At 53.2% G+C, this 17,333-nt stretch overlaps 3 protein-coding genes across 3 annotated transcripts in view; 1 reads left to right on the forward strand and 2 right to left on the reverse strand.

Moving 5' to 3' along the window:
* The window catches only part of CNP (2'',3''-cyclic nucleotide 3'' phosphodiesterase), a 6,131-nt gene extending 4,523 nt beyond the window's left edge, over window positions 1-1,608 (reverse strand). The window contains exon 1 of the mRNA XM_054649725.2: window positions 1,468-1,608. Within this exon, the coding sequence (XP_054505700.1) occupies window positions 1,468-1,470 (3 nt within the window). The 5' untranslated portion in view covers window positions 1,471-1,608. The remainder of the gene's footprint in view (window positions 1-1,467) is intronic.
* A 151-nt stretch (window positions 1,609-1,759) lies between these two features.
* Window positions 1,760-12,810, reverse strand: ODAD4 (outer dynein arm docking complex subunit 4). The gene is made up of 12 exons (XM_054649794.2): window positions 12,623-12,810; window positions 11,844-11,975; window positions 11,011-11,164; window positions 8,503-8,564; window positions 7,667-7,823; window positions 6,251-6,475; window positions 4,940-5,147; window positions 3,332-3,418; window positions 2,941-3,137; window positions 2,676-2,776; window positions 2,398-2,476; window positions 1,760-1,980 (listed from the first exon to the last, which is right to left on the reverse strand). The coding sequence occupies exons 1-12, from the start codon at window positions 12,731-12,733 to the stop codon at window positions 1,892-1,894; spliced, it is 1,602 nt and encodes a 533-aa protein (XP_054505769.2). The 5' UTR covers window positions 12,734-12,810; the 3' UTR covers window positions 1,760-1,891.
* Window positions 12,811-14,144: 1,334 nt separating this feature from the next.
* The window catches only part of ACLY (ATP citrate lyase), a 28,412-nt gene continuing 25,223 nt past the window's right edge, over window positions 14,145-17,333 (forward strand). The window contains exon 1 of the mRNA XM_077190917.1: window positions 14,145-14,302. The gene's annotated coding sequence lies outside the window, so the exon portion shown is untranslated. The remainder of the gene's footprint in view (window positions 14,303-17,333) is intronic.

Here is a 17,333-nt window from a genome sequence, read left to right on the forward strand (position 1 = left end):
GCTGCTGCCTCTCCCTGAGCTGCACTGAGGATCAGCAGCTGAGCACCTCACAGGAGGGAATCTGGGCTCCTCTTGGGGAAAGCAACTGAGACGGCTCCCAGGAAAGCCAAACCCCTCCCAGCAGCTGCAAGGCAGAACTCGAAAGTGAAACCTCGAGTGCTGGAGGAAACGAAACACTCGCGGTTGGCAGCAGTGAGCGGGAGATGCCGCTGGGAGCTGGCACGGCTGTCCCTCCCCTCCTGCCAGCAGCTCCAGTTAGCAGAATCCCAGATTAATTCCCAGTAGAGCCCGGGAAAACACAGGACTGAAAGGAAAAGTGGGATTTCTTCAGCTGTGCGAGTCCTCAATAGCATCACCGAGGCAGACATTGTTTGTTGGGTCAATAAATGACCCAGCTGCCTGTGGGCCAGCCCAGCCTGGGATCCACTGGACCGTGGGAGTGATGCCCAAGAAGTTTTGCCTTTGATGCAAAAATTGAGAAGTTTTACATAAAACGTAACTGCTCTGCCAGGGCCAGAAAAATGTGTTTCCAGTTCGCAGTTTTCAAAAAAACCCCACTTTTCAGGTGTTGATTTCCCCATCTCTTTATTCCAGAAGGTGCAGATGGGTTTTGGTTCCAAATGCCCTGGGAGCAGAAGCAGGACCCCGCATTTCCCACGGGCACTGCCTGCCCTGGGCTCAGCTGCAGCCTGAGGGACAAAGGAGCCCCTGAGAGCTGCGAGGACCTGCGGGCTCCCCGGAGACCCCGGTGCTGCTTTCCCCGCACGCTCGGGGCTCAAAGCGCTCACACCGGGGGAAGCCGGAGAGTTACCTGGAGCGCAGCACAGGTGCCCCGCTTGCCAGGGGCTCGCAGGGCCGGGCTGTCCCCGCTCCGCACCGGGCTGTCCCCGCTCCGCACCGGGCTGTCCCGCGGGCGGGGACCGGGGCCGCTGTTCTGCCGCGGCAGCTGCCGAGGGGACTGAGGCGCTTTTCAGCCCCGTGAACAAAGGAACAATCGCGGCCCCCCCGGGCCATTGTTCGCCGCCGGCTCGGGGACAACGGGCGCCTTCACGGGCCGGGCCGGGTGGACAAAGGCTCCGCAGAGCCCGGGGGAGCGGGGTCCCGCCGGACAATCTCCCATTGAGCCGCCCCCACAAAGCTCCCGCTTGTCTCCTGCTCCCCACCATGGAGGGAGCCAGCGCTGCCGGCCCCGTGCTGCCCGTGCCCCGGCAGCCCCCAGAGCGTCCCGGGACCCCCGAGAGGGAGCCACGGGCCCCGGGGCCGTTCTCGGGGCCCGGCTGCCTCCGCTCCCCCCCGGCCCTGCGCCCTCGTGTCGGCAACGCCGCCGGCGCTTCCGCCCTCCCGGGAATCGGAACCTTCGCCGGGCGGAGCTGCAGCCGCGATGCCGATGCCAGTCCCGATGCCAATCCCGATGCCAATCCCGATGCTCATCCCGATGCCTGTCCCCATCCCGCTGGTCCCGCTTACCATGGTGAGGGCAGCGGCTCCGGGGCGGCCGCCGGTGCGGAGCGGCGCGGCGGGGAAGCGGCTCTGGGGCGGGCGCGGCCGCCGCTCCTTTCATAGCCCCGGGACTCGCCCGCCCCCGAGGGCCGGGCCGAGCCCTCCCCCGGGGCAGCGGGGGGGCCCCGGGGCTCAGCGCCCCGCCCGGTGCCGGGGATGCTGCCGGGACAGTCCCGGGCCGGGGGAGGCAGCGCTCCGAGAACGGCGGCGGCTCGGACCAGCTCCTTCCCTGCTAGGGACACACCACTGCAGTGCTGGGTACGACGCTTGCTCAATATTTATTTCAATTTCCCGCCTAAGCTCCACTTTTCCCCACGGCTCTCCTTTATTTCCTTGTCCGTTTGCCTCCTTTAACCTTTTCTTCTGCTTTCGTATCGTTTCTGGCTTCCTCTTATGGCTTTTCATCTGGATTCCCTTTCTCCTCCTCCTCTTCCACATTCTCAGAGGTGGTTTTTATGCTTTCACTACTGAAAAGGCGATCTGGGAAGGGAAAAGGAAACTTAAGCCAAGTCCTAGAGCAGTTGGGCACAGGAAAAGCCCCCGGGCTCCCTTACCCTCCCCAGGAATGTCTCAGTGCCCTCAGGTGCTGGGCTGCAGGTGCTGGGCTGCAGAGCCTGAGGGGAGCAGTGCCCTGCCAGGACCCTCCCCGAACCCCAGCAGGGCTGGGACAGGGCTGGGATGTCGGTGACACCGGGCCAGCCTGCAGGGGACACTCAGGGAGCTGGGCACGGCCCGACCTGGGAGTGCAGCTGAAGCAATCCCAGTCTCCTACCAAGATTTTAATTCAATACTTGCAAGGAAATGGGTGCTGTGGGAATTATGAGGTGCTGCTGATGTGCAGAACAGGAGAGTGGGGTTTTTCCCATTTCTGGGTGCAGGGGCACAAACATCAAGTACCTTCATGTGAGGGAATCGTCCCGTCTTTGTGGCCTTTGTTCAGCTCTGCAATGAAGCTTTTGCTCACGTTATCCAAGGCCTGAAAGGGATGAAGTTCTTGATAAAAGCCCCAGAAATGCAGCTACATACCCAACATTTTCCTGTTTTCTTTTGCTATCATTACCAAATCTTTTCCCACTATAAGACTGCATTTCTGTGGCATTCCTGGCTGGAATATCCCAGCTGGGATAACAGCTTCTCCCAGAGGCTGCCCAGAGCTCCTCCTCCATCTCCCTTACCGCAATGATGCCATTTTGAGCAGTTTCACTGGGCACAAGCCTTGCCTTCTCCAGAGCCCTTTCAAAATTCAGGATTGCAGACTGGTAATCTTTCAATTTCACTGGAACAGACAAGGATATCAGCTGGTTTAGCCCAGGATCAGGAGAACAGCAAGAAGTAATCAAGCCAGTCCTGATGTGAGCAGTTGCTTTGGCTGTTAAATCCTGGAGAGTTTTCAGACCAGCTTTTCCACCCTGAGAGCAAAACCTGTGCCCACATCTTTACCTTGTGCCTGTGCCACCAGCACGGTGGCATGGAGCTGCCACTCCACATCTCCCTCTTCATCTGCTGACTGCAGGGACTGCTCTCCATAATCTTGGGCTACTTCAGCATTATCCAGCTCGAGGTAGCACCGCCCAATTTCATGGAACAGCCAGGCCTTCTCCAGGCTGGATTGGGCCAGTGGAATCTTCTCCTCCCAGCTTCAAGCAGAGTAAGACAGAGAAACCCTTACCAACCCTCACCGAGTTCAGTTACAACTCAAACACTGATTTGATAGCAAAGGGTTTGGGTGTGAAAATTTCCCCAGGCCTGGCTGCAGTGAGAACACACAAGTGAAAAACCATGACCTGGGTCACTCCAGGCCCTGATGCCTTTGCTGCTGGGCTGCACTTACGTGTTGATGGCCTGCTGGAACTTTCCAATTCGGGCGTACACGTGGCCAATGTTGTCCAGGGCCCGGGACTCGGCATCCGGCAGAGTGCTGGGACAGGGAGACAAAGGGATTGTGGCACTGATATCATCCTGTTCCTCACCCACTCTGCCTTTCTTCAGGGTCCCCTTGGTGCTCCCCATGCCCTCAGAGAATTGTTAGGAAGTAAAAGGCCCAGGTCAGGCTGAAAGTTATGAAATCAATGTTGATTTTTGATTTTATCTACAGCTCTGGCAGCTGACCCCATGAGACACAGGGGAAATGGTTTAGCTGTGCCTTTGATTATTATTAATTTTGGTGCAAATCTGACAGCCCTTGGGAAAGTCTTTCTACTTTTCATTGCCTCTGTTTCCCTTTGTGGGAACAACTCATGGATGATTTCTGTCTTTCAAAGCAAAGACACAAAAATGTGTCTGCAGTATCTGCAGGCTCCTGACACCAGCCCTGACCCTGTGCTTGGACCGAGCTTTGCTCCATGCTACAGGCAGCTCCTTCTGTAATAAAGCCCTATGGGCTTTAATTTTTTTCTTTTTTAATTATCCTCATTCTCATCTTCAGAAGCAGTGAGATGCTTCTTTGCCTGCCCTTAGTTCAGAGATGGAAAAGCCTGTGCGAGGAGCAGATAAATGCCATGGGAGTCATGGAATCACAGAGCGGTTTGGGTGGGAAGGGACCGCAAGGACTCAAACCCCCGTCACGGGGTAATTAACTCGAGTAATTAAGGAGTCATTAGCGGCATCTCCAGCTGCAGCCGCCAGAGGGTGCAGCCCGCCCGTCTCTGCCCGTCCTTCCTGGCACCTCGGGCTCAGCGAGGTCCCAAAGCCGGCATCTCCTCCCCTTCTCCTGCTAATTCAGCATCTCCTCCCCTTCTCCTGCTAATTCCTGCCTTTACCCGGCCTGCTCGGGGACTGCGACCACCAAGAGAGAGGAAGCATTTTCCTAAACCAACATTCATTTCCAAAAGGATTTTTGAAAATGAGAAATAGCCGCTCTGTGATATTTTAAAAGCTCAGTGCACTACTGCCAAATGTAAGTCCCAAATCACTTCAAGCCACTGTCCCATGATTTCTGCTATGTATTGCAAATTTTTGCTATATCTCAGACTACATTTTGCTCCACTGTGGTTCAGCAGGAAGAGCTGTGGGATGTGTCTGGTGCAGACAGGTAAGTGCACCTGGAAGAGACCTTTATTTCAAGCTATGCTTAATGGTTTCTATGAAAAGAAGTTTAAGACAAAATGTAGCAGAAAACTGGAGCAATTTCAACGCTGATCTTCCTGAGAAGAAAGTACCTGCTCAAGATTAAAGTGCTGAGACTGGGACTTGTGTTCTTTTGCTTTGCTACAGAAGAGGTTTTCATGTGCCCTATGCTGTGGGTCCTTAAAAATCTGCTTCAGGTTCCCTATTTTGAAACTGTGAAGATAAAAATTCACCACACACCCTAATACTTGTGCAGAGCTGAATGTGTAACCCTGTTAAACCCCCCAGGTGAGGATTACTTTACCTAATGCTAAAACACCCCCACAGAGGTATTTTCCCCTTTCTCCACCCACCTGAACTTCCAAGAACTTACTGCTCCCTGGCACATTCCAGATCCATCTTATGGCTGTGCAAAGCTGCCTCCATCTGTCCCATTGCCAACTGGGCATTCCCAATGCAGCTGTGGAGGTTCCCAATCAGTTCATACTTGTTGGGAACTTCATTCTCTGACCAGGCTTGTATCTTTTTCAGCAGCCGTTCAGCTTTCCTGCAGCTTTGCTCAGCAGAACCTCTGGCCAGCACTGGGGACAGGGAGCAGAGTTGGACACTGGGGTGTGACACAGAGACATTGAGAAGTTGTGAATTCCCCCTCCCTGGAGGTGTCCCAGGCCAGGCTGGATGGGGCTTGGAGCAGCCTGGGATAGTGGAAGGTGTCCCTGCCAAGGTAGGGGGGGTGGGATGAACTTCAAGGTCCTTCTGTCATCACGTTTCCTGAAAAATCCTCTTTGCCCAGGATTCTTCTCCTGGGCAGCTGAGAGGCCTCAGAGAAAAAGGAAAACAATATTATCTCATTTGCTTCTCCTGTGTTTTGCTGCTTTAGAATGTGGTTTGGAGATTGTTTATCCAACAGGTGGTTGTTTGATTAGTTTCATGTGAATTGTTTTAATTCAACGACCAATCACAGTCCAAGCTGTGTCAGACTCTGGAGAAAGAGTCATGAGATTCATTATCATTCTTTGTAGCCTTCTGTAAGTATCCTTTCTTATTCTTTACTATAGTTTTACTATAGTGTTCTTTATTATAATATCATAAGATAATAAATTAGCCTTTAAGAACATGGAGTCAGATTCATTCCCTCCTGCCATGGGGGACCCCAGAAAATACCACACCCTTCCAACCCAAACCATCTTAGGATTTTGTGATACTCAGGAAGTGAGACCTGGTGAAGTGGTTGACCCTCAAAGCTCAGGAAAAGAGCTCCCCACAGCCAGAACCTACTCAGCTCAATATGCTCCATCTCCTTTGCAATGGCTCTGGGAATATTGGATGGTTTCTGTTTCTTGTCCTGTGCCCAGCCCAGCTGCAGGACCCTGTGCTCATAATCAGCTTCTGCTGCTGCCAGAAGTCCTGCTGCCGGTTCAGGTAGGAGATGCCACCCAAAACCAGGTCCATGACTTTGACCCCCTGCCTTGTGAATTCCCCTTCCCTGGAGGTGTTCCAGACCAGGCTGGATGGGGCTTGGAGCCACCTGGGATAGTGGAAGATGTCCCTGCCCATGGTAGGGGCAGTGGAACAGGACGAACTTCAAGGTCCCTTCCAACCCCAAACCATCCTGGGATTCTGTGACACTCAGGAACTGAGACCTCAAAGCTCAGGAATAGAGTCCCCAGAGGCAGGAACCTACTCAGCTCGATGTCCTCCATCTCCTTGGCGATGGCTCTGGCAATGTCAGATGGTTTCTGTTTCTTGTCCCGTGCGCGGCTCTGCCGCAGGGCCTTGCGCTCGTACTCCCGCGCGTAAATCGGCTTCTGCTGCTGCCAGAAGTCCCGCCGCTGGTTCAGGTAGGAGATGCCATCCAAAACCAGGTCCATGACTTTGGCCCCCTGCCTTGTGCTGCTCTGCATCAAGTCTGGGGATAAGATAAGGTAGAACTGAGGTGAGAATCAACAGACCTGAGCTGCAGCTCAGTGGGGAATTGATTGGGAACGTTTTTCTGTTCTGACACAGACAGTCCTGGACATGAAAGTGTCCTGTGCTCCTCAGAGCTGAGGTGATGGGGGAGCTAAAAATAAACTTTGTGGCATTCACATTTTCTGAAAAACCCCTTCACCCAGGACTTTTCTCCTGGGAAGCCCCAGAGAAAAAGGGAAACAATTATTATCTCATTTGTTTCTCCTGTGTTTTGCCATCTGGAATGTGTCTGGAGATTGTTTACCCACAGGTGATTGATTCATTGGATTCTGGTGTGAGTTTTCACTCGTTGGCCAATCAGTGCCAAGACTCTGGAAAGAGTCATGAGTTTTCATTATTATCTTTCTAGCACTGTGTAAGTGTCCTTTCTGTATTCTTTAGCATAATATAATATAATATAATATAATATAATATAATATATTAATATTATATATAATATAATAATAATATAATATAATATAGCCTTCTGAGAACATAGAGTCAGATTCATCATTCCTTCCTTCTTCAGGGCACCCCACAAATACAGTAAAACTCTGCTACCCCTGTGGTTCAGTGAGCTGAGCTGGTGTTCCAGCCTCGTGTCTGCTGCCTTCTCTGCTGATCAGAGCCAAGAAGGAGCCCAGTAAGTGGGGCCAGCTGTGCTGGGCACCTGTTCTCTGTGACAGAACATCTGTATGGCACATCTGTATGGACAGGGCACTTTAAACAGGGCTGTGGATCAGGCTGGCAGATGGAAAGTGAGAGGGCTTTTACCTGCCTGCAAACCAGACCGCCCACATGTGTAATTAGTGCTGGCAACCCTGTAAAAATCCTGTGAGCAAAGCAAACCTTAATCACTTCTCTATTTCTGGGTGAAAAGTTCCCTAGAAATATGACTAAAGGAGCATCATCTTTGTGCCTTTTTCTAAAATAAGATACTTCTCCAATTCCTGCATTTTGACCTTGACAGCATTTATAACAAACCCACAGAGGAGTCACAGCCCCATGAGCAGACACCTGCCTGTGTCCTCACCACTGTGAGCTCTGGAATAGGTAACTAAGAGTCCCAGGGATTTAAAAGAAGAAAAGAAATAAAGAAGAATAAAAAAGGGATGAAAGAAAAATAGAATGTGCTGAGAAGGAGCAACACCTTCATCCTTGAGCAACTTCTCCAGATATGCCTTGTCAGCATAAAGCTGTCCCAGAAGCTGTTGCTCTGTTTTTGGACTCTGCTTCTTGGTGTGTTTTTGATCCTTTTGGTCCTTTGGTTTGTTCTGCTGTTTCTGGTTGTCTTTTTTGCTCTGCAGCTAGAGAAAAACAAAAGGAGTTGAGGGACATCAGTGGGGAACACTGGAATGAGCAGAATTCTGTTTATACTCCATATAAGAAACTTATTTTTTAAATAAAAGCAAAAAGCCAGTGTCTCACCAGATGCTTTGGCCATGAGCAACTAAAATTCTGCAGCCAATTGTGCTCCCTGGGGGACCACAAGGGTGTTACAGAAAGGGTAAGAACTAGTTCTGGCTTCTCAGAAGAACAAGACACTTCTGCAATGGAGCACCCAAAAGTGAAGCAATAAAGAAAGTGTCCATTATCAAAACTGTGACCCTTAAACATCAGGTAAACTCAAAGTCAATATTGGAGCTCACTGTGCCCTTTTTGACCTCTGGGCTGTTACTCATTAGATGGGTGGCTGGCAACACCCCCAGACATGGGGGTGAAGGAGAAATTCCAGGTTTTGTTCTTGCATGGTGGCTCTTCCTGCCCTTCTGCCTTCCCCTTTAAATTCTGGGTGAATTGAGCCAGACCTGCATTAGAAGCTGGTGACAAACCATGACAGGCCAGCGTGTTTCAATGCTCCAGAGGCCCTTCAGCAGGCCCACTGCTCCCACAGCCACATCCCTGCAGGGACTGCCACTCCTCTGGGGCCAATTTCAGCATCACAACTACTCCAGAAGCTTCTCCAGCAAGAGCCCTGTGCTGTACCTCTGCCTGCCTGCTCACAAAGCACAGCTCCTCCATGCTCTCCAGCTTCACTGAGGATGGATCTGCAAACATACAGGAGTCTGGGTTAGTGCTGCACAGCAGCCATGCAGGGGAGCTCTGACTCTGACCCTCATCCATGGAGAAAGTTTCCCAGACTTCAGGATAGACTGGAATCCACAAAAGTGTGAAACAGATTATAGAGAGCAGTGTAGGTGCATCACCTGGTGAGAAATTTACCAAGTAAAAATTCCCACCAAGTATTTGTGAGATAAATACTCCCAAATTGAGTTGAGTAAATTTGTGAGTTGGGAGTAAAATGCCCATAAAGGTGCAAAGCACAAAACATTCAGTTTCAAGCACTTTTCTCATCCTTTGCCATGGGATAGGGGGTGTTGGTGTGTTCTGGGTGCAGGGAATGCTACCAGCTCCTCCTGGGATTTTCATTCACACAGCACCAGGGGGCTCCTGTTGCAGTGTTCCTACAGACAGGGTGCATCCTGCATGCAAACTGAACGAGAAGGGTGCAGCTTCTTCTGGGGGATCACAGCTGGAGCATGAAAATGGAACAAAAGGTGTTTTAAAGGTTTGTGCACTGATTAGGGCAAAGGCCCATTGTGTTTACCCCATCTGTCTGCACCCTGGGAAGGAACAGATTTTGTTTGGTCTGAGGGAAGGACAGGGCTGCTGAGGCTGCTGCAGGATTCCCTTCAGCTGCCCTGGGGCCCAGACCAGCAGCACAAACACAGGCAGGTCCCAGGGGCAGGTGTTCCCACCCACCCAGCTGAGGCAGAGCCAGGGAGGCAGCTTGGGGATGTGCCCTCTTTAGGTGTGTGCATTTCCCAACTGTTCAAACATCCACGTGTTTCCCTGCACCTCACAGCTATTGACCGATTGAAAATAAATTTGGTTATATTAGTTTAGTTATGTTTAGTTAAATATCAGTTTTCTATTTTTTAAATTCATTTTTGTGCCTGCAGCCCAGGGGGTCCAAAGGTGGTCAGGATATTGAGCTGGGAAGATTTCAGCTGGAGCTGTGATGATGTCTGAGCATTGTGCTAAGCTCAGGAAGCAGCAGGAATAGAGGAAAGCAAGCCAGATCTGGAAACCTTCCCTGTTGTTTTTTTTTTTTAATAACTATCCCATCTGAAAGTGCTGCAGGCTCTGGTGCCACTGTTTAACAGGGGGAGGGGCTGAAGTTTTGAAATTTTGGGAGAGGGAGGCCCTGGCCTACCTGGGAATGTGTGTGGGGTGTGAGTGGGGTGTGCCAGAGCTGGGCAGGGACAGGCTCCAACCAACCCCACAGGTTTGGCAGCCCCAGAGGAGCCCTCACACGTGTTCCATTCACATGGCAGAGGTGGCAGCCCCAGGTGAGGTCTGTGCCCCACACTGGGACATGTCCTGTCCACGCCTGCTGGCAGGGCTGACAGAAAATCTAAGTGAAAAGGGATGAGTTTTCTGTTTGTTTTAAACCCCACGAGGTCCTTGGCCTTTTCTGTCTCTCCAAGAGCTGATCTGAGCCAAGAATGGTGAAAGCAGAGCTCGTTACAAGAGTCAACAGTTTCACTGCTCTTTTGCAATGAAAACTGGAGGAGAGTCAGGATTTCAGGAGGCCAGTCTGAGGTAGCATGGCACATTGCATTCCAAGCTTTGAATAAAAGGGATAAAGGTCTCAAAATGGATTCTGCCATTAGTGCTGCAGGTAGATCATAGAATCGTGGGATCCCAGAATGGTTTGAATGAAATCATGGAATCCCAGAATGGTTTGAATGAAATCCTGGAATCCCAGAATGGTTTGAATGAAATGATGGAATCCCAGAATGGTTTGAATGAAATGATGGAATCCCAGAATGGCTTACATTGGAAGGGACTTTGAAGCTCATGCTGTTCTATCCTATCCCCTGGAATTGGATCTCTCATGGGCATGGACATCTTCCACTACCCCAGGCTGTTCCAAGCCCCATCCAACCTGGCCTTGGACACTTCCAGGGGTAGGGCAGCCACAGCTTCTCTGGGCACCCTGTGCCAGGGCCTCACCACCCTCACAGGGAAGAAATTCTTCCCAATATCCCATCCAACCCTGCCCTCTGGCAGTGGGAATCCATTCCCCCTTGTCCTGGCACTCCAGGATGTCTCCAACTTCCTTGTCAGCTCCCTTCATGTACTGGGAGGCCACAGGCAGGTCATGGATTAGATGAGCTGCTCTGCTCTGTATTCTCTGGAAAGTTTCCATTATGATTTTGGAAACTGGAGTGTCAGGATTTACCTACAGAACTAAAGGGATCAGGCACTGTGTGTGAACAGCATACAGAGCAGAAAGAAAGAAGAAAAAAGGAGCAGGGTTGGGTCTTTGTGGTGCTTCTGGATTTATCTGCCACAGAGAACAAGAACCCAGAAGTAGAGAGGGTTTGCTGTGGGGCTCTTGGGTCCCTTGCAGAGCTGATTTGTCACCAGCTGTGCCCTGAACAGCGTTGTCCAGGCTCATGGGGGGCAGAAAGTGACACTCCTTACTCCCAATGCAGTTGATAATGGCCTCCTCAGCCTTGTGGATGCCCAGCTGGAACTTGTGCAGGTCAGGGCGGAGCCTTCGGCCTCGGTGGTAAAACACCAGAGCAAACTCAAAGTCCCCCATGGCATACAGGGTCTCTGCTTTCTGGTAAAGCCCCTGAAACAACATTTGGGGGAAGAAATTGATAAAATGAGGGGAAATTTTGATGGATCTCAAGTAACTCCTGTGTGAGAGCCCAGGGCTGGAACAGCTTGCTGCCACAGACATATTTTATGAAAAATCCTTTTGCTAGGATCTTTTCTCCTGAGAAGCTGAGAGGCCTCAGAAATGAAATGGAAACAATAATTATCTGCTGCTGTGGAATGCAACAGGTGCATCTGTGATTGGTCTCATGTGGTTGTTTTTAATTAATGGCCAATCACAGTCCAGCTGTCTCAGACTCTCTGGTCAGTCACAAGATTTTATTATCATTCCATTCTTTTTCATTTCAAGCCTTCTGATGAAATAATTTCTTCTATTCTTTTAGTATAGTTTTAGTATATAATTATATTTTAATACAATACATATCATAAAATAATAAATCAGCCTTCTGAAACATGGAGTCAAGATTCTCATCTCTTCCCTTGTTGGGGTTGCCTGCAAATTTGGTGAGCCCCAAGTGAGGAACATTGCCACAGCTTGCACACATTAAACCCCACACCTGGAGGTGCCTGAGCACCTCAACAGCTCTGAGAGCAGCAGAATTGGTTTGGAGTTTCCTCACAGCTCTGCCTCAGACCCTGCAGGGTCTCACAGATCCTTGGCCACCCCTCCTCCTACCCTTTCAGCTGGTTACCTCATAGAATGTATTGTCAATTTGGAGCGAGGCTTCAGCATCTTTCAAGGAGTTTTCTGTGTCCCCAAGTTTCAGAAAACACTTGGAACGGGTGATGAGGCAGTGCTTGTCTCCTGCTCTCAGCTTCAGTGCCTGGAACCACAGACAGGGACATGTCACCTGTGCTGGACATGTCACCTGTGCTGGCTCAACACCACAAATACACAAATGCAGGTATTTGATGCCACAGCTCCCTCATGGATCTTGATGACGGTTGAGAATAAATGTCCCCCTGATTTTTTAAGTTTTTCTAAGCCTTCTGACGTTTACATTGTTGTAAGGAACTTTCTCACACACTTTATGTAAATAACTTATTGTTTTGCATTCTTTTATAGAAAAAGAGAAAATTGATGAGCTGTTGGTTTGTCCAGTGTCATTGGAGAGGTGGCACTGTCACCCTCCAATCCACTGTCACTTTTGGAAATCTATAAATGTTGGAGTCAGAAATTAAAAGTTCTCTTTTTACCATCAAAAAGCTGCGTGTCCTATAGCGACAGATAAAACTACAAGGATTTTACTGAAGAGTCTTTTCTCGTTTTTCACAACTGCTGCAGGCTCTGCCCTGTCCCTGAACAGCCCCGTCTGGTTCACCACCTCCTGGGGACACGTCCCTCCGTGTCCCCCCCTCTTGCCGCTGCCTCTTCCCCCGCCTGAACCGAACCGAATCCGCCGGGGCGGCCCCGCCCGAGGCCCCTCCCGCCCGTGGGCATCTCGGTGCCCTCGGAGCGCGGCGCCCTCACGTCATTGAAGCAGCCCAGAGCCTTGTCGTGCTGGCCGCGCCGGCTCAGGGTTATCCCCTCGCTCATCAGGCTCCCGAAGGAGACGACGGGCATGAGGTCGTCGTCCGCCATGGCTGCACCGCGGCGCCGTTGCCAAGCAACGGATACTGGGTAACGCCCACTTCCGGTGATCTGCCCCGCCCCGGAAGTGACGAACGCGCCCGCCCAGGGCCCACGTGCGGTGCCGGTGTCCCGGCGTTCGCTCGCTGTGCCTGTGACCCGGCCCGGCTCCGCGCCCGTGGGGTTCCGTTCTTCCACCCGCGTTCCCGGAGCCCTCCGCGGCCGGGAGGAGTGGGAGCGCCGCCGCTCCGTTCAGCCGCGGTGCCACGGAACACCGGGCAGAGCCGGTTCCTCTGCCCCGGCGGGCAATGGCCCGTGTGTCCCTCAGAGGCAACGCGAGGGCAGCCACCGCCTCCCTACAGCCGGTTATTCGGTACCGGTTTCGCCGCTGAGGGTGTAATCCTGGCCAAATAAATGCCGAACGGCAAACGCTGCTCGCTCGCTCCCATCAGCACTCCGGTCCTGACTTTATTTTGGCGCCGGTTCAGACTCTCCGCCAAGATCTGTGCTTGAAACACTTTGTTCCTGCCAAGTGACTCAGAGTAAGGGCGGGAGGAGGAGGAGGGCATCTGTCCCGCTCGGCACCGGGACATTTAATGGCACCACGAGGCACTGCCCGGGGTTTGGCCCCGGCCCAGCACCGCCGGCCGCCCGCCGCTGGGGCGGGAGGCGGGGTGGGGGTCACGCCAGGGTGGGGAGACACTCACTGCCGAGCTCCGGAGTGGGCGGCCGGGCTGACACACCCCGTCCCCGGGGAACCGGGCGGGCCATTTCAGGCAGATTAAGCGCTCCGTAGCTGTTTTACCGGGAGATTTTCCCCCACTGGATGTAAAACGCCGTCCCCAGCGGGGCGGGCAGCAGCCCTGTGCTCGTGAGGGGCTGCCGCAGGTCTGTGCCCAGCCCGGTGACATTGCCTCCACACCGGGACAAGGCCGCCCGTCCCCCGCGCCCGGTGCTCCCTCAGCTCCTGGCGCTGCCTCAGCGCCATTCCTCAGCGTTAGTCACGGGCCGGGAGCCCCGGGGAAATGCGATTTGGGGTGGGGGGGTCCCAGGAAGCGTAAGAACCGTAAGCGTTCTGAAAGGCTGCGAGGAAACGGAGCAGCGCTCCCGGTGCTTCGGGAGGCACCGGTGACCCGGCTCTGGCAGTGCCGCCACTCCCCCGTGGGTACCACCGGGCACCACCCGCAGCCGCAGTCCCGGCGCTGGCGAGGGAGCCCCATTCTCGCCGCCGGTACCGCTGGGCGGTGGGCCTGCTGACGTCATCGCCGCCGGTTACGTCAGAGGCGGCGGGTCTGGCGTGGGGGGTCACGGCCGCGGGCTCCTCCGAGGGCGGGGCGATGGCGCCGGAACTACGACTCCCACAAGGCCGCGCGGCCGCACCCCACCGGCGGCGGCCAATGGGTGCGCGGCGGGCGCTCAGGCAACGCGCACGTGGTAGCGGCGGCGGCCAATGGGCGGCGGCGGCGGCCGTAGCCCGATGGGCCGGGGAGGCCGCGCTCCGCGAACAAAAGGCGGCGGCGGCGGCGCGAGCGGGGCCGGAGCGGCAGCGGAGCGGGGCGGGAGCGGCCGAGCGGGGCCCAGGTGAGTGCTGGGGCGGCTGCGGCGCCGGGCTCCGCCTGGCACGTGGCGCGGCCCCTCCGCCGGCGGCGCCCACGCGTCTGAGGAGGCGGGAGCCGCGCTGGTTCTGGCCGGCCGCGGCCCCCGTGGCTGGCGGTACGGGCGGGCGAGCACCGGGAGCGGCCCGCAAGCTGAGGGAGCGCCGCGGGCTCGCTCGAGTGGCGGGTGTGCGGTGCTGGCCCTGACCTCCATCAGCCGTGCTGATGCCCCGCTCGGGGCGCGGTGGCCGGGGCGGCTCCGGGGCACGGCCGGTGTGCGGTGGTGACAGCGCGGAGATTAGCACGGGGCTGGGAAAGGGTCCGGCTTTATGCATTTCCTCCCCTGGTCCAAGAGGACCTTGGCCAGAGCGCTTTCCTCCCCTGCCATGAGGAAAATCCCTTCGGTGTCATTGGAGGGGTGGCACTGTCACCTTCCAATCCACTGTCACTTTTGGAAATCTATAAATGCTGGAGTCAGAAATTAAAAGTACTCTTTTAGGGGCAGCCCCGCGTGGGGATCGCGCTGTTCCCGTACGGGCGGCAGTGTGTGCACAGCCCTTGTGTCGCTCCCTCCCCAGGACAGCCGGCTGTGTTCCAGCTGTCCTGTTTGCTGCTTGCAAACACCTCCTGTTTGTCTTGCTGCTTTCGAAATTCTCATCCTGCTCTGCGACTCTCCCTTCTCTCTCTGTTGATCAGTTTGTTGTCTGCAGGCTGAAAGCTGAGCTGCACCCTGGCTATCCTGTTTGTAGGTGTCTGTGCTCTTTCTGATCAATAAGTGGGTTTGGAGCTCTGGAAATCAGCTCTGGAAATGCTGGGGCTGCAGAGCCCCCAGATTCCCTGCTGGGTAGCTGGTCACAGCTGGGTGTATGAATTCCATACTTCAGAGTGCACTAATCTCAGGGCTGGTTTGATGAGATCCCCACCAGCCCCCTCTGACAGGGTTTGTGAAGTGTGGTTTCCAGTGCTGCTCCCCAGACCCCACTGGGTGTCCTGCATGTGAGACTCTGCAGCTCTCTCCAGGTATCAGGGCTATTCCAGCACTGCCTGAAGTGGTTCCCAAGCAAGGACAGCCACAGTTAGAAAGTCCTGCCCAGCCACGGTGGCTAGGGAGCCCTTTATTGCTCTACACTGTGCAGGTAATTTAAGGAATAAGCTTGTTAAGGAGCCCTAAGGCTGCACAATAAGATGTTCTTTAATGGCAGGATTCCCAAATTCCTCCCCTGTGGCACTGGGTGCCCACCAGGACTCTGTTAGCCACATGTAACCAGTCCATGATCCCTGCTCCTGCCTGGCTGCCGTGTTTCTCTCAGAGGTTCTGTGTGTGCAGGAGCCTCCCCCAGAGCTGGGCATGCAGCACCTGTTTGCATCACCCTACACAGCATTTCCCAACCCCAGCTGGGGGACCATGACCTCACGTTGGCTGCAGCTCTGAGCCCTCACCATCCTCTGATGAAACACACGGGTCTGCCAGGTGGGAGCTGATGTAACTTTTCATGCTGCCACGGGCTGAAAATACTGGCTTGGCTTGAACTGTGTTAATAAATTACCCAGAATGGGAGGGGAGAGGCTGCTTTATGGTGTGGGTTTGTTGACACAGTTCTTGGGAGAGTGGGCGTCGAGCCCTCACTGCAGAGGGAGTCCTTTCCTCCTGGCCTGAAGTGTTGCTCTCGTACAACTGGAGCTCAGTACCCATCCAGATCTCAGAGAATTCCATGTGTGAACACAGATTGGTGAAGCTGACTTACACCTCTTCTTCTGGGTAGAAGAAAAACAAGCTAAATCAATGTCTGTAATGCTTTTTCTCCTCTCGCAGAGCAGTCTGTGTCACACTGAGCAGTGCCACATCTCCCATCTCCTGGGAGTCAGGGGGACTCCCCCTGAGTTCTGTGTCAGGAATGCCTCCCTGTTTCTCCATCTGCGTTTCCTTTGGATTTTTTGGGTGCACCCTTCAGCTGGTTGCTGATACATTGGGGCAGATATATCAGTTGTGTCACAGCAAACACAACATCCAGCTCGAGGACTCTTGCCTGCCTTGCCACCATCCCGCTGATTTTTCTGTCAATACACTCAGGAAACTCCCCTCAAGCATCAACTTATTTGTATGTATTTGACAGGTGATGTTTTGAGGGAATAAGTGTTGCTGAGCTCCTGAAAATATGATCTAATCCATGTCTCTTACTTGCTAGCAAAGGCTGGAATTCAGCTCTTTTTGAATCAGTGGGTATGGGTGATGAGAGAAAGGTCTCCAAGGTGTTGCAGGGAAGCTGTTGGTGTTGGAGCCTCACTAAATGAGCACAATCATTCATGGAAATCTGTGGCACTTGCCCTGCTGACATGAATCTGCCCTTGTGTGTGGTGGGTGCAAGGTCTGGGGCTTGAAATGCTGAGAGAACTGCAGCTCAGTCTTGGCTGATGAATGCTGAACAGAGCAGTGGAAGAGAACGTTGTTATCCCACAGCTTGTGTTTTGGGCAGAGAAAAGGACATTTTCCCTGAGTTTACCTCCAGAGGTGAAGCCTCTGCTCTCCCCAGCACTGCAGGTGCTGAACATGACTGAAAATAAGATTAATTCTGACAGGTGAGAGTTTGAACCTGTCTCATTCCTGGGGAACTGGGGAGACTCAGTTCCTGTGTAGTGACACGAGCCTGTGCCCTGTTCTGTTTGGTGTTAGCAGAACAGATGCAGTGAGTTAATGAACCTGCTCTGATGGACCTGCACAAGCACACACAGCCAGGAATTGCTGATGCCCTATGGATTATTTTTCCTGCTGATCTCTCTTAGCTTAACAGTTCAGCAGACTGAAGCAATTGCTTTGTGCTCTCTGTCCCACGAGAAAGGCAGGGCTAGAACAGTGGAAAAACTGAGTGAGGGGTGTGATTAAAGACTTGCTAATATTTAGGAAATGTGAAACTCAGGCAGATAAGGTCAGAGCAGCCTCATTCCTGCTGTTCTGTTGCCATGACACAAGGATGTTATTATTCTACTGCTATTGTAAGAATTCTATACTTTCCTTTCTT

This window comes from Agelaius phoeniceus, chromosome 26 (genome assembly GCF_051311805.1).
Source record: "Agelaius phoeniceus isolate bAgePho1 chromosome 26, bAgePho1.hap1, whole genome shotgun sequence".
Classification (NCBI taxonomy): domain Eukaryota; kingdom Metazoa; phylum Chordata; class Aves; order Passeriformes; family Icteridae; genus Agelaius; species Agelaius phoeniceus.

What these genes read in the sequence shown, in the direction of transcription:
- ODAD4 (XM_054649794.2), bottom strand. Translation starts at nt 12,733, where the DNA reads ATGGCGGACGACGACCTCATGCCCGTCGTCTCCTTCGGGAGCCTGATG. An exon ending in TTGACAATACATTCTATGAG is followed by an intron (nt 11,165 to 11,843) that starts GTAACCAGCTGA and finishes ATGTTGTTTCAG; the next exon opens with GGGCTTTACCAGAAAGCAGA. An exon ending in CTCAAAATGGCATCATTGCG is followed by an intron (nt 2,477 to 2,675) that starts GTAAGGGAGATG and finishes CATCCCTTTCAG; the next exon opens with GCCTTGGATAACGTGAGCAA.